Source organism: Oncorhynchus nerka, linkage group LG23 (assembly GCF_034236695.1).
Source record: "Oncorhynchus nerka isolate Pitt River linkage group LG23, Oner_Uvic_2.0, whole genome shotgun sequence".
NCBI classification, from domain to species: Eukaryota; Metazoa; Chordata; class Actinopteri; order Salmoniformes; family Salmonidae; genus Oncorhynchus; species Oncorhynchus nerka.
This window is the reverse complement of record NC_088418.1, coordinates 36,105,675-36,121,600: the sequence shown is the minus strand read 5'-3', so window position 1 is coordinate 36,121,600 and position 15,926 is coordinate 36,105,675. Positions and strand designations below refer to the sequence as shown.

Genomic DNA, 15,926 nt, shown 5'->3' with positions numbered 1-15,926 from the left:
TTGGATATTCGCGCAATAGCTTTCAAATCACTTGAGCCACAGACTCCAAATAAGTGTCATGATGTTGGAACAATTGCACACAACATTGCACAGGTCTTATGTTCACGATTTGGACATTAATTCGCTTTCCAAAGCTAATAAACTTCAAAGAAGGTTCAGAATGTCCACTGACTACCCTTCTATATTGCACACCCTTTAGTTTGTCCATTTTCATCTCACATGATTTTACATGAATTTTTCAAAATTATAAATGTCAATAGCTCCTCTTTCATGTGACCTACTGACTTCAAACAAGGTTCAGAATGTCCACTGACTATCCTTCTATATTGCACACCCTTTTGTTTGTCCATTTTCATCTCACATGATTTTACATTAATATTTCTCATTTTAAAATTTCTATAGCTCCTTGGTCATGTGACCTAATAACTTCAAACAAGGTTCAGAATGTACACTCAGTGAGCCTACACATTGCAAACCCTTTAGTTTGTCCATTTTCATCTCACACGTTTTTACATTAATTTGTCAAAATGTAGAATTTCAATAGCTCCTTGGTCATGTGACCTAGTGACTCCAAACAAGGTTCAGAATGTCCACTCAGTGAGCCTACATATTGCACACATTTTAGTTTGTCCATTTTCATCTCACATGATTTTTACATTAATTTTTCAAAATTTAAAGTTTCAATTGCTCCTTGGTAATGTGACCTAATGACCTCAAACAAGGTTCAGAATGTCCACTGACAATGCCTTCATATCTCACTCTGATGTTTGTCTACATTCCTCTCGTGCTAGACTTAAATCTGTAAGCTTTACAGGCCATCTACACCAAAAATAGAGTTTTTGACCTAATTGTCACATAACAGCTAACCATTCATTATTGAAAATATAACTATCAAACCTGCATTACAAAGACCCCGCAGATGAAGGTGTCCTGCTATATGGTGTGAGTTATTTCCCCTCCTTTCCACTTTATGTCCACCCAGTCATATTTTCCTTGGCAGGATCTTCTCATTTTGAAGTACTCTCTTTTTATGTAAACATAATGGAATTCTGATTAGTTATAGGCAAATGAATACACAGGACAAATTTGCTGTTATCCTTATCACTATAATCTAGTAGTAATTTAGTAGTAGAGGTAATTTCCTTTATGCCCCATTCTACACACAGCCTAAATTATAGGCACTGAACCATTTACAGTATAAAAGTAGCATATAGGATCCAACCCTATCACAGAGTGAATAAATGTAGAGCGTTTGTAGAGTTTAAGAAAAAGTATTAAGTGACAGTTTCATTAGTACGTGCTTAAAGAAAGTCATATCACAAAGATCACAGATGACAGTGCCCACTAAATCTATGACAATAGAGAATGAATTGTAAGCACCAAAGTGTGTTTGTCAAAATAATATCTGAAAATGTCAGTTGTTGAACATAATACTTCTATTTGCAATAGCAATTTATGATATACTGTATGCAGTTGAGGAATATTCCATGTACCAACACAACATGAAGGACGGACATTAGACATTCCCACCTATAGTATTTTTTTAAAGATGTAAAAAATTATTTCACCTTTATTTAACCAGGTAAGCCATTTGACAACAAGTTCTCATTTACAACTGCGACCTGGCCAAGATAAAGCAAAGCAGTGTGACACAAACAACAACACAGAGTTACACATGGAATAAACAAACGTACAGTCAATAACACAATAGAAAAGTCTATATACAGTGTGTGCAAATGAAATAAGATTAGGGAGGTAAGGCAATAAATAGGCCGTAGTGGAGAAATAATTACAATTTCACAAATAAACACTGGAGTGATAGATGTGCAGAATATTAATGTGCAAGTAGAGATACTGTGGTGCAAAGGAGAAAAAAATATATATGAATAAAATAAATAACAATATGGGGATGAGGTAGTTGGATGGGCTATTTACAGATGGGCTGTGTACAGGTGCAATGATCTGTAAGCTGCTCTGATAGCTGATTCTTATTAAAGATAGTGAGGGAGTTATGAGTCTCCCGCTTCAGTGATTTTTGCAATTCGTTCCAGTCATTGGCAGCAGAGAACTGGAAGGAAAGGCGGCCAAAGGAGGAATTGGCTTTGGGGGTGACCAGTGAAATATACCTGCTGGAGCGTGTGCTATGGGTGGGTGCTGCTATGGTGACCAGTGAGCTGAGATGAGGCCTAGTAAGGATTTATAGATGACCTGGAGCCAGTGGGATTGGCGACGAATATGAAGCGAGGGCCAGCCAACGAGAGCATACAGGTTGCAGTGGTGGGTAGTATATGGGGCTTTGGTGACAAAACGGATGGCACTGTGATAGACTACATCCAATTTGCTGAGTAGAGTGTTGGAGGCTATTTTGTAAATTACATCGCAGAAGTCAAAGATTGGTAGGATAGTCAGTTTTACGAGGGTTTGTTTGGCAGCATGAGTGAAGAATGCTTTGTTGTGAAGTAGGATGCCGATTCTAGATTTCATTTTGGGTTGGAGATGTTTAATGTGAGTCTGGAAGGAGAGTTTACAGTCTAGCCAGACACCTAGGTATTTGTAGATGTCCACATATTCTAAGTCAGAACCCTCCAGAGCAGTGATGCTAGGCGGGCAGGCAGGTGCGAGCAGCGATCGGTTGAAGAGCATGCATTTAGTTTTACTTGCATTTATGAGCAGTTGGAGGCCATGGAAGGAGAGTTGTATGGCATTGAAGCTCGTCTGGAGGTTAGTTAACACAGTGTCCAAAGAGGGCCAGAAGTCGTCTGCATAGAAGTGGATCAGCGAATCACCAGCAGCACGAGCGACATCATTGATAGTTGGTGAACCAGGCGAGGCGGTCATTTGAGAAACCAAGGCTATTGAGTCTGCCAATAAGAATGCGGTGATTGACAGAGTCGAAAGCCTTGGTCAGGTCGATGAAGACGGCTGCCAGGACTGTATTTTGTCGATTGCGGTTATGATATTGTTTCGGACCTTGAGCGTGGCTGATGTGCACCCATGACCAGCTTGGAAACCAGATTGCATAGTGGAGAAGGTACGGTGGGATTCGAAATGGTCGGTGATCTGTTTGTTAACTTGGCTTTCGAAGATTTTAGAAAGGCAGGGCAGGATGGATATAGGTCTATAACAGTTTGGGTCTAGAGTATCTCACCCTTTGAAGAGGGGGACAACCGCGGCAGCTTTCCAATCTTTGGGGATCTCAGACGATACGAAAGAGAGGCTGAATAGGCTAGTAATAGGGGTTGCAACAATTTCGGCGGATAATTTAAAAAAGAGAGGGTCTAGGTAGCCAGATGGAAAGCATGGCCAGCCGTAGAAAAATGCCTTTTGAAATGATCGCTTATCGTAGATTTATCGGTGGTGACAGTGTTTCCTAGTCTCATTGCAGTGGGCAGCTGGGAGGAGGTGCTCTTTTCTCCATGGACTTTACAGTGTCCCAAAATTTTTGAGAATTAGTGCTACAGGCTGCCAATTTCTGTTTGAAAAAGATAGCCTTTGTTTTCCTAACTGACTGTGTATATTGGTTCCTGACTTCCCTGAACAGTTGCATATCGCGGGGGCTATTCGATGCTAATGCAGTATGTCACAGGAGGTTTTTGTGTTGGTCAAGGGCAGTCAAGTTTGGGCTTTATCTGTTCTTAGTTCTACATTTTTTAATGAGGCATGCGCATTTAAAATGGTGAGGAAAGCACTTTTAAAGAGCAACCAGGCATCCTCTACTGAAGGGATGAGGTCAATATCCTTCCAGGATACCTGGTCCAAGTCGATTAGAAAGGCCTGCTAGCTGAAGTGTTTAAAGGAGCGTTTGACAGTGATGAGGGGTGGTCGTTTGACAACGAACTCATTACGGATGCAGGCAATGAGGCAGTGGTCGCTGAGATCCTGGTTGAAGACAGCAGAGGTGTATTTAGAGGGAAAGTTGGTCAGGATGATATCTATGAGGGTGCCCATGGTTACGGATTTAGGGTTGTACCTTGTAGGTTCCATGATAATTGAGATTGAGGGCATCTAGTTTAGATTGTAGGACGGGGTGTTAAGCATATCCCAGTTTAGGTCACCTAACAGTACGAGATCTGAAGATAGATGGGGGGCAATCAATTCACATATGGTGTCCAGGGCACAGCTGGGGGCTGAGGGTGGTCCATAACAAGTGGAATAGGTGAGAGACTTATTTCTGGAAAGGTGGATTTTTAAAAGTAGAAGCTCAAATTGTTTGGGCACAGACCTGGATAGTATGACAGAACTCTGCAGGCTATCTCTGCAGTAGATTGCAACTCCGCCCCCTTTGGCAGTTCTTTGGTGTTAAACGAATGGGGGCAAGAAATGTGAATTGTTTCGCTCTCAAGAAAAGGGTGCCATTGAAAGGAGTGATTTCTGGGGTAGCAGTAAATGTAAAAGTTGACCAACTGAAGGGGAGGATTCCCAGTGTTTGTGATGCTCGTCGTTTGGTGCGACACAGACGGGGTGGCGAGAGTGGTGACACAGAAGAGTCATCGTCTGTTCTTTTGAGTTTTGATGTTGTGTCTGTCCGACAAAGTGGTTAGGATATATAAGTTATCCTGTACAAACTTTTGTACCGAATACATTACGCTGTTGCAGGTGTCAAGCTTATAGGCATGTGGCAGCAGTGTGTAGGAGGGAGGTTCCTAGGTGTGAGAAGTGTGCAGAAGGGCATGAGACAAAGGAATGTGTAGCATTGGGGAAAGTAGTGGTGTGTTAATTGTTGGGGTGCCCATGGGGCTGGGGATCAGAAATGTCCAGTGCGAGAGGGGCAGGTTGAGCTTTCCAGGGTTAGAGTAGTGCATAAATTGTCATATGCTGAGGCAACGAAGAAAGAGAGGAGTGGTGTGAGTAGTAGACGAACAAGTGATATATGTTTCAGTAAGATTGGATTTTTAGCATTTATAGCAATGGTTATCAACTGTACCACAGGGATGGAATGTAAGTCACAAAAAATTGAGGTTTTGGTGGCAGCTGCAGAGAAGTTTTGGGGTGTGCGAGACTTGACATCAGAAGAGTTACAGGGTGAGGTGGTGATGTCCCATCCTTTCAGGTTGTTGGCATGAGGTAGGATTAAATATATTTAAATAGTGAAGTAGGGTGGTGTTAATATATATATATATATATATATATATATATATATATATATATATATATATATATATATATATTTGTGAGTGTAGCGTTAGATGGTAGGGTATTTGTTTATTTATTTTTTCAAGCAAAGTATACGGGAGTTGTACTCCAGTCTAGTATGTGGCGGTAATGCAATATATTGGATGCCAACCGCCGTTAAATCTCATCGAAGAAGCCATGGCCCACTTATGTTTAGCGGTTTTAGAGTGTTGACCCGGTAGCGAATATAGGAGGGGTCATTCGGGTGACAAGCATGTCGTGGAGGGGGTGCATTTTAAGATGGGCTAGGGATGACGTTATTTGTATAGCAACGAGAGGAAACAGGTATGGTGTACAAAATAATTTTGACAATGGCTGAGCTATTCAACAACCTTGACCACTGATATATGTATTGTCAGTCGTGAAAAGATAGCTGAAACTCAGTTAGCGGCTGCCAGAGCTAGCGAAGTTAGTAGGTTAGCTTGACGATGAACAGTTCATCCCTTTGATATATGTTGCTAGTGGTACCACGGTCCACTAGCCTTTGCAACCTGTCAATTCACAGTTGTAGTACTATTTGGGGTTGCTTGTTACTTCAGTCTTCCCACTTAATTATTGTTTGAGTTGGCTATTCTTCTGTGCCATGCAGCTAGCTATTTTTTGGGAGGGCCCAAAAGTCCGTTGTTTCACGAATTCTGCCATGCAAATATGAAATAATTACCAGATGCCTTACCTGTGTTCATTCACTGTTAGCACAGTATTTCTTAATCCTAGTCCTGGGGTCCCAAAGGGCTGCACATTTTTGTTTTTGGTACACTTGGTGTATTCATTAGCAACAACTATAGCTAAGCTTAGCAAAGGAAAATGTTTTGTAATGAAAACTAGTTACTATCAGACAAAATTCCGGTAGGTCTGTCCCTCCGTTTGGTTCCTAGTGAATACAACCCAGATTCCACTTATTGCTCATCATCAAACCTTTGATTAGTGGAATCGGGTAGTGTTAGGGCAATAACTCTACTCCCTAGGAACAGGATTTTTTTTTAAACACTGATTAAGCAGACACTTTTCCAGAGCAACTTAGTCAGTAAGTTCCTCCCTTTACTTTCAAAATGACTTCTCTTTTCTCTAGAAAGAGGATTCAAACCATTTCTCCTTTTACTCAGATGTTATTATAACTAACTAATTGACCAATCATCTCTCTTACTCTTCACTGTTCATGTGTTTTCCTAGAATCCCCCTCAACACTCAACAGAGATGTGGCTTCAAGAAAGTAGTGAAGGAGTCAAAGGCCAAGAAGGGGGTCATAGAGGAGACTGGGCCCTCACACACAGAGCCCAGTGAAGGGCTCATCCACAAGAGGGGTGCATCTCCCCCCTTGGAGCCCTCAGTGGCATACATGCACTCCAGGAGCTTTGGCAGACTGGTCAAGCCCCTGGCGTTCACAATAGGGGTAGATTTTTAGGTCTTTCTTTTACTAAACAAACACGACTCAATATAACTGTATTTCTTGTTACACACTTTTACTGTTTCAAACACATAGACCTCTCTAGGTCTATTGCCAGATTCAGCACAGCATTGACAGGAAATAAAGGGGATTAACACCATGTTAGTTTACAGGCTGTTCATTTGGCACAGCGGCCATCTGGCAGTATGAGTCACTGAAGTCCCGGGTCCAGAGCTACTTTGACGAGGTCCGGGCTGACTGGTTGGAGACACTACGGCCGCAGAAACAGGGGGATCTTCGCAAATGGGTGAGTCTTTATTTTTTTTAAATACCATGCCTCATTATTTTGTATACATCTTTATTGATACATTATAGAGGAAATTGATCATTTTGCTGCCACAGTACTCTGCCTCTCCCCACAACGTATACAAACAGTACAACATGCTGGGAGCAGCACAGGGTCCCTGGAATGGGGTTAGGGTGTATAGTCTCCCCCATTTGTAACTGAAAGGGATATGAGGGTTACGAGGAACAATTCCGGTGCGCTGGATTTTGTGTCGCTGATTATTTGGACGAATTACAATTTTGCAGGGCTGGCATCTTTCAAGTTTCATAACGAAAGTGGTTGATTTGTCCCAAAGGTGGACGAGGATTTCAGAGGAGGGGGTGTGGACTTTGCCACTCGCACTAGGTCAAATATGTCAATGCTCCCTCTTTCTCTTCTTGCTGAGCTGTTCACACTGATGTCTTAGCGAGTTGATCCCCTATGCTAGGTCGTGTGTATTACTACACGCAACAGAATAAAACATTTTGCAACGGAAAACTAGAATGTATGTTTATTATTGGACCAGGTTGTCCCTCCGTGTTTCAGTCAGTTTTATTCTGTTTGGTGCCTAATGAACACGACCCAGGTTTCACTACATTGTGTGGCCGTTTTGTCAAACCGGTTGTGTTTCTGTTACAGATCAACCAGTGGTGGAACGGCTTGAGTGAGGGCCAACGTACTGTTGCAGGTTAGTCTGTACTGAAGCCCATAGATTTTTTTTGTGTCCTCTCAATAGTAACTAGTTGATACAGATAATGATGGTCACTTTCACTACTACCCTCTTTCTCAAGATAATGTATACTTTTTGTCTGTATGAGAGAGAAATTTGTCCTGCTTTATACCCAACCACTTTGATACACATTAGATTGGAGCAGACTGCAGTTGCAGTGCAGTGCCCAATGAGCAGTTTAGTGGTTTAGGTTCCTTGCTCAAGTGAACATCCTGCCATCTTTTACCACCCTTAAGCACCTCCACCCACCTCTTTCATTATCCACTAATCTCTCATTAATTCAGTCTTTTTCTACTCTCTCAGGGATCATAGCTGCTAATGCTGTGGTTTTTTGCTGTTGGAGAGTGCCATCCCTCCAGCGCTCTATGATCAAATACTTCACATCCAACCCAGCCTCCAGTGAGTAGGGGAGACTGTCCTATCCTATGGCAAACTCGCTTAATTTGATCTCTGCCTCAGGAAGTGTTAATTGTTACGTTCCGCAGCAAGAAACATAAGGGAACAAACCGAGTCACTGACAACAACCAAAACTAAACAGGTGGGGTTTTACGAGGCGGTCTGAAGGACGCTCATGGGGGTGTCCACTGAAAGTTGACTAGCAACAACATTTGGAATTTAAAAAAAACACACACCATGAGTGCCCACTAAATTTGCCCAAGAACACAGAAAAACATTTTAAACCCACACCAAACTTAAAGACAGGAAGCAAACCAAAAAGTGGAGCAAAACAAAAGCAGGGAAGATCAGAAAGGATTTTGTTTAGAAATCAAAATGGGGAGAGCCAACTTAAGGTCTTAACCCTCCACATAACTGGAACACTGGGCCAGCCGCTCTTAAATATCATCTGGATCAGCACAGGCGAAGCACCTTCCAACTAACAAGATGGACAAGCCAGCATAGGTGTAACGTATACTGACAAACGAGGTGACACCAATCGGCGCACCGAACGTGCAATTCGTTCTAAAGTCCAACCTCAACTTAAATGGAAAAACCTGTAACCGTAATCAAGTGTCAGGATTAGGGCCCTGTTTTTCTTCACCACGCACCAGGAACAGCAGATAATGGGGATCTATAATAAATACAAATATGTGACCTAACCAGAAATCTCAGAAGCCCTTGTTCTAGGCTGTAATTTTTCCTGGTCCCGTCAATCATGACAATTTATTACTAGTAACACTGACAGAGGCAGAGATCCAGTTTATTTGACTTATGGAATAGATTTTGTAATATTAATTTAACTCCTGAGCTCTTACAGTAAAAACTGCATATAAATATAAAATATTAAGAAATATACAGCTTTTACAGCCCAAATAATATCTGAAAAGACTTGTCCAATAAGAGTGCGGACAGTAGCAAACCCTAGCAAAACAAATTCAGGTAAATCGCTCCCCGGTTTGACCTGTTTAGTTCCTAATGAACACTTCCCTGATCATCTCCTGTCTTTACCCTACCCACAGAAACCCTGTGTTTCCCCATGCTCCTGTCCACGTTCAGCCACTACTCCTTCTTCCACATGGCGGCCAACATGTACGTCCTCTGGAGCTTCTCCTCCAGCATCGTCTCCATGCTAGGCAGGGAGCAGTTCATGGCCGTTTACATGTCTGCAGGTACCAGCGCACGTGTGAGAGATTGTAATAGACAGATTACTAGTCCTGAAGTACAGACTTATTTACAGATAAATAATCATCTCATTGCCAGGTGTTATCTCTACGATGTTCAGCTATGTATGCAAGACGGCCAGCGGGCGCTTAGGTCCCTCTCTTGGAGCGGTAAGCACCAACATTTTAGACTTCCTGCGGAATTCCCCTTTACTTCCTGTCTCTGACAGCACTTTCTGTCCTCCAGTCAGGAGCCATCATGACAGTCTTGGCTGCCGTCTGTACCAAAATGCCAGAGGCTAAGCTGGCAATCATCTTCCTCCCCATTTATGCTTTCTCTGCAGGCAATGTGAGTGAACAACCCTTACAGCACACTTAACCACACAGTCAACCTTCCAATTTTCTATCCTTGAGAAAATGGCACATTTCTATGTTTTGTAGTACAAAAGATGGAGGAAGGTAAGTCTTTTCAATTACGTCATCAACCAATGAGGAGGCAATGTCTACTAACAATTGGTCAAAATCACACAAATAATGTTTTTCCAATGACGATTTGTATCTTCCTCAATTTTTTCCCCTACAAACATAAACACCATTTTCACATACTGTATGTTGATGTCCCTAAGTACCCCCCTTACTAGATCTGACTTTGCTGATAGCTACTTTATTGAGGAAAATTTACTTGTCCTTCCTAGCTATCTTAAGATGAATGCACCATAACTGGAAGTTGCTCTGGATAATGACTAAAGTGTGAGTCCAGGAAGTTCTTTGTTGTCCTATTTATTCACACCATCCGTTTTCTCTTCTCCTGTCCAGGCATTGAAAGCCATAGTAGTCATGGACACAGCTGGCCTAGTTTTAGGATGGCGATACTTCGACCACGCGGCCCATCTAGGCGGAGCTCTTTTTGGCGTGTAAGTCAGCTTTAAGTCCATCTACCTGTCTGCTCTCACACACTCATCCACATTTAAACTGGCTGTTGCACAGGGCAGCAAAAAACCATCTCAACATCTAGGTCAAGCTAGCTGTCTTTGACATCTTCTCCACTATACCCTGGCTTTGCTGATTTTGTTTGGGAGGCCCCCCACCCCCCCAAACTGCTCAGGGGCGCCACTCTTCTTACCGACGTTGATCCCAACCTATCATGAACATGTGGTATTGGGTCGGTACTTCGACAGAAATGTATGAATTAAGATCTATTATTTTAGTCTCGTTTGAGCTCTGTCCATTCTACCTCTCTTCCTATATACAGTGCATTTGGAAGGTTTTCAGACCCATTGAAATTTTCCACATTTTGTTACAGCCTTATTTTAGAATCGAGTAAACATTTGATTTAATCCATCTACACACAATACCCCATAATGTCAAAGTGAAAACAGGTTATTTAAAAAAAAAAAAAAAAGTTTTAAATCCATTGATCCATTACTGTTTCCATTGATTATCCTTGATTGGAGCCCACCTGTGGTATATTCAATTGTTTGGACATGATTTGGAAAGGCACACACCTGTCTATATAAGGTACCACAGTTGAGAGTGCATGTCAGAGCAGAAACCAAGCCATGAGGTCGAAGGAATTGACCCTAGAGCTCCGAGACAGGATTGTGTCAAGGCACAGATCTGGGAAGGGTACTAAACATTTCTTCAGCATTAAACGTCCCCAAGAACATAGTGGCCTCCATCATTATTTAATGGAATAAGTTTGGAACACCCAAGACTCTTCCCAGAGCTGCCGCCCAGTCAAACTGAGCAATTGGGGGAGAAGAGCCTTGTTCAGGGAGGTGACCAAGAACCCGATGGTCACTCTGACAGAGCTACAGAGTTCCTCTGTGGTGATTGGAGAACCTTCCAGAAGGACAACCATCTCTGCCGCATTCCACCAATCTGGCCTTTATGGTAGAGTGGCCAGACGGAAGCCACTCGTCAGCAAAAGGCACATGACAGCCCACTTGGAGTTTGCCAAAAGGCACCTAAAGGACTCAAACCATGAGAAACAAGATTCTCTGGTCTGATGAAAACAAGATTCAAATATGGAGGAAACATGGCACAATTCCTACGGTGAAGCATGGTGGTGGCAGCATCATGCTGTGGGGATGTTTTTCAGCGGCAGGGACTAGGAGATTAGTTAGGATCGAGGGAAAGATAAACGGAACAAAGTACAGAGAGATCCTTGATGAAAACGTGCTCAGGACCTCCGACAGGGGCAAAGGTTCACCTTCCATCAGGACAACGACTCTAAGCACACAGCCAAGACAACGCAGGATGGCTTTGGGACCAGTCTCTGAATGTCTTTGAGTTGCCCAGCCAGAGCCCGGACAGAACCCAGTGCAGTGCAGCGATGCTCTCCATCCAACCTGCCAGAGCTTGAGAGGATCTGCAGAGAAGACTGGGAGAATCTCGCCAAATACAGGTGTGCCAAGCTTTTAGCATCATACCCAAGACCGCTCGATGCAGTGATCGCTGGAAAAAGTTCAACAAAGTACTGAGTAAAGGGTCTGAATACTTATATGTATGTGATATTTCAGGATGTTTTTTTTTACATTTGCAAAATGTTCTTTAAAAAAAGCAGGTTTTGCTGTGCCATTATGGGGTATTGTGTGTAGATTATTGAGGGGGAAAAACTATAATCAATTTTAGAATAAGGCTGTAATATAACAAAATGGATAAAGTCAATGGGTCTGAATACTTTCCGAATGCACTGCGTGTTCATCACCTATTCTCTTCTTTTTTTATTCTTTTTTTTTTAACAGCTGGTACATCATGTATGGCCACGAGCTGATATGGAAGAACCGTGAGCCACTAGTGAAGGTGTGGCACGACCTTAGGACAAAGGGTCCTAGTGGGGGAGGAAACGGTGGCAACGGCCCCCAGTAGAGCGCACTGGACTGGGTGAAGGCATGTGGTTGGACTGGCCTTGGCTGATATGTATATTACCAGATTACAGAAAAGTGTCAATAGCGTCAACAGCCATGCTGGCCACACAAACCGAAGCCTGACTCTCCATTTATCCCCCACACACAAGCTCTATGTTTGTCTCTCACTCTCTCATAAAAATGCAATTTGCATTTCAGTGCTCTCTCGCTTTCTCTCTCAAACACACTCACTACATAATAATGCAGGGATTTTGTGTGTTTTTGAGAGAAGAGGGGACACTTGAGTTACACTATGGCCTGTATTCACAAAGTGTTGATCTAGGAGTAGTTTAGCCTTTTAGATCATAATGATTATAGGTGAAGATGGTCACGGGAGCCTACAGGTCACCATTATCTCCCCAAATGCTGAGGTGGAGGACCCTAACACCCTAAGATACAAAAACCATGCGATCACGAAACCCTTCCCACTGTCAGTACAGGGGATGGTTAGAGAGCTACATTGCATTCGGAAAGTATTCAGACCCCTTGACTTTTTCACATTTTCTTACGTTGCAACCTTATTCTAAAATTGATTAAATTGTTTTTTTCCCTCATCAATCTACACACAATACGGCATAATGACAAAGCAAAAAGGTTTTTTATTTTTTACATTCATGCAAATATATTATAAGTTTTTTTTTAAATATCACATTTACTTAAGTATTCAGGCCCTTTACTCAGTACTTTGTTGAAGCAGCTTTGGCAGTGATTATAGCCTCGATTCTACTTGGGTATAACGTTAGATGCTTGGCACCTGTATTTGGGGAGTTGTATTTCCTGTTCTCTGCACATCCTCTCAAGATCTGTCAGAGTTAATGGGGAGCATTACTGCACATCTATTTTCAGTTCTTTCCAGAGTTGTTCGATCAGGTTCAAGTCCGGGCTCTGGCCGGGCCACTCAAGGACATTCAGAGACTTGTCCCGAAGCCACTCCTGTGTTTTCTTGGCTGTGTGCTTAGGGTCGTTGTCCTGATGGAAAGTGAACCTTCGCCCCCCAGTCTGAGGTCCTGAGCACTCTGGAGCAGGTTTTCATCAAGGATCTCACTGTACTTTGCTCAGTTCATCTTTCCCTTGATCATGACTAGTCCCTGCCGCTGAAAAACATCCCCACAGCATGATGCTGTCAACCCACAATGTTTCAGGTGTCACATCTGGTGGAAACCTGGCAAGGCCAAAGAGTTCTATCTTGGTTTCATCAGACCAGAGGATCTTGTTTCTCATGTTCTGAGAGTAATTTAGGTTTGTTTTGGCAAACTCCAAGCAGGCTATCGTGTGCCTTTTACTGAGGAGTGGCTTCCATCTGACCACTCTACCATAAAGGCCTGATTGGTGGAATGCTCTAGAGATGGTTGTCTCTCCCTCCTCCACAGAGGAGCTCTGACAGAGCTCCAATCAGGTTCTTGGTCACCTCCCTGACAAATGCCCTTCTCCCCCGATTGCTCAGTTTGGCTGGGTGGCAAGCTCTAAGAAGAGTCTTCGTGTTTCCAAATTTCTTCCACTTAAGAATGATGGAGGACACTGTTATTGGGGACCTTCAATGCCGCAGAATTGTTCTGGTACCCTTCCCTAGATCTGAGACTCAACACAATCCTATCTCGGTGCTCTACGGACAATTCCTTTGAACTCATGGCTTGGTTTCTCCTTTGACATGCACTCTCAACTGTGGGACTTTTTTTTTTATAGACCGGTGTTCCATTCCCAATCAATTGAATTTACCACAGGTGGCCTCCAATCAAGTTGTAGAAACATCTCGAGGATGATCAATGGAAACCGGATGCACCCGAGTTAAATTGAGTTTCATAGCAAAGGGTCTGAATACTTATGTAAATATGGCATTTCTATATATATATATATATATATATATATATTTTTTTTGTAATCCATTTGCAAAAATGTCTTGGCCTGTTTTTTTTTCTTTATGGGGTATTGTGTGTGGCTTGATTGGGGGGGGGATTATTTAATCCATTTTAGGATAAGGCTGTAACAAAATGTGGGAAAGGGTCTGAATACTTTACGAATGCACTGTACACCGTCAAAACCAATGTCACATCTACATTTTTTTATATGATACACATGTCTACAGTCAAGACTCATTATTCTCTAACCCCTGCACACCACAAATGTTTTTATTTTTGTGTGTGAAATGATTAGTTTTCGCACCTCTTGTTTATAATTTCATCCAGCTATGAAAATGGAAGATAATGGACTTAAATACACTGAGTATACAAACCATTAACCTCCCCCACCCTTTGCCCTTCAGAACAGTCTCAATTTGTCTGGGATAGGACTCTGCAAGGTGTTGAAAGCGTAACAGGAATGCTGGCCCATGTTGACTCCAATGCTTCCCACAGTTGTCAAGTTGGCTGGATGTCCTTTGGGTGGTGGACCATTCTTGATACACACGGAAACTGTTCAGCGTGAAAAACCCAGCAGCATTGCAGTTCTTGACACAAAACATTGCGCCTGGCACCTACTACCATACCCCTTTTAACGGCACTTAAATTGTTTGCTTGCCCATTCACGCTCTGAATGGCTCACATACACAATCCATGTGTCAATTGTCTCAAGGCTTAAAAATTATTATTTAACCTCCTCCCCTTCATCTACACTGATTTGAAGTGGATTTAACAAGTGACATGAAGGGATCATGGCTTTCACCTGGTCAGTCTGTCATGGAAAGAGCAGTTAATGTTTTGTAGATTCACTGTATGCACAGGAATATTTGTTTTCGATTAATAACTTTTGTTTGTTATTGGAATCAAATAAAAGGTTTATTTAAAAAAGGAGTCTTGTGTTCTAGGCTATGGCTCTGTGATCTGTCCATTTGTACTGTATTTACCATGGTAGGATTGTATTTACTATTTCCCTAAAAGTGCTGCATGTCTATCAAACTGAGAAAGGTGATGGACTTTGCTCCCTCTTCAGTCCTTCACCCACCAGTAAACCATTAACTAAGCCATAAAGCTTTTCAGTAGCAGGAATTACTGATAGTTGGGCAGGCTTTGTACTGCTGAATCACTGTTGTCATCTGGTTACAGGAAGGAAGTCACTCATGCCTTTATCAGAAGTCATGTGCCTTTTTGGTTTTTAAACAGGATGTTTCATGATGTCATATTAATCTGGAATTGGCATAAACAGGCATTTGAATTTAGCTTTCTAAGCATTTTTGGCTTAAATGGTCATCTGGGATTCACTGTAGTTTTGGTGCTGGTGGGTTAGGATATTGATGTAACATAAAAGAAAATGACCAAAGTCCACAAACAGTCATTGGGGGAAAAGCCAGAGACACTGTCTGTTAATGTTTGTAGATGAGGAGAGGAAGTCTTCTCTCATTTCCTCTTCCTCTAGACTCACTTTTCCACATTTGTGATATATTTTTTCAAGTATGAGAATGGCCAATGTTTATGCTGCCGTTCGTGTCAAAACAGTATTTAGCAAATTATCACCGCTGTCTTTTGCTCAGAAGGAGATTCTCCTTTAAATGTGCTCCCCAAATAGCACCCTGTTCCCTTTATAGGAGACTATTTTAGACCAGGGCGCATAGGACTCTGGTCAAAAGTAGTGCACTATACGTGTATAGGGAATAGGTTGCCATTTGGGATGCACCATGCAGTCATTTTGACCGTAACTCTGTATCATTGTTCCCTTAACTGCGAATCACAGGGTTTGGTTCAATTCCATTTAAATTCATTCAAAAGTCAAGAATTAAAAAGGTGCAGTTTTATTTTGTGTGAATTTCACTTCACTTGACAACGTTTAAATGGGAATTGACCCTGGTGTATAATGCAATTGTGTGTTTGAGAAAGTG

General features: G+C 42.2%; 1 protein-coding gene across 2 annotated transcripts; it reads left to right on the top strand.

Annotated features, from left to right (window-relative positions):
• Positions 1-5,348: 5,348 nt before the first annotated feature.
• On the top strand, positions 5,349-14,904 carry LOC115106769 (presenilin-associated rhomboid-like protein, mitochondrial). 2 transcript variants are annotated; one of them, XM_065008084.1, is made up of 10 exons: positions 5,349-5,457; positions 6,343-6,562; positions 6,723-6,863; positions 7,521-7,569; positions 7,915-8,010; positions 9,069-9,218; positions 9,310-9,380; positions 9,457-9,558; positions 10,026-10,123; positions 14,379-14,904. In XM_065008084.1, exons 1-10 carry the CDS (start codon positions 5,387-5,389, stop codon positions 14,401-14,403), a joined length of 1,023 nt encoding a protein of 340 aa, XP_064864156.1. In that variant the 5' UTR covers positions 5,349-5,386; the 3' UTR covers positions 14,404-14,904. The 2 variants fall into 2 exon arrangements, with proteins under 2 accessions (XP_064864156.1, XP_029485692.1); XM_029629832.2 differs by having other exon boundaries at positions 11,957-14,904.
• The last annotated feature ends 1,022 nt before the right edge of the window (positions 14,905-15,926 follow it).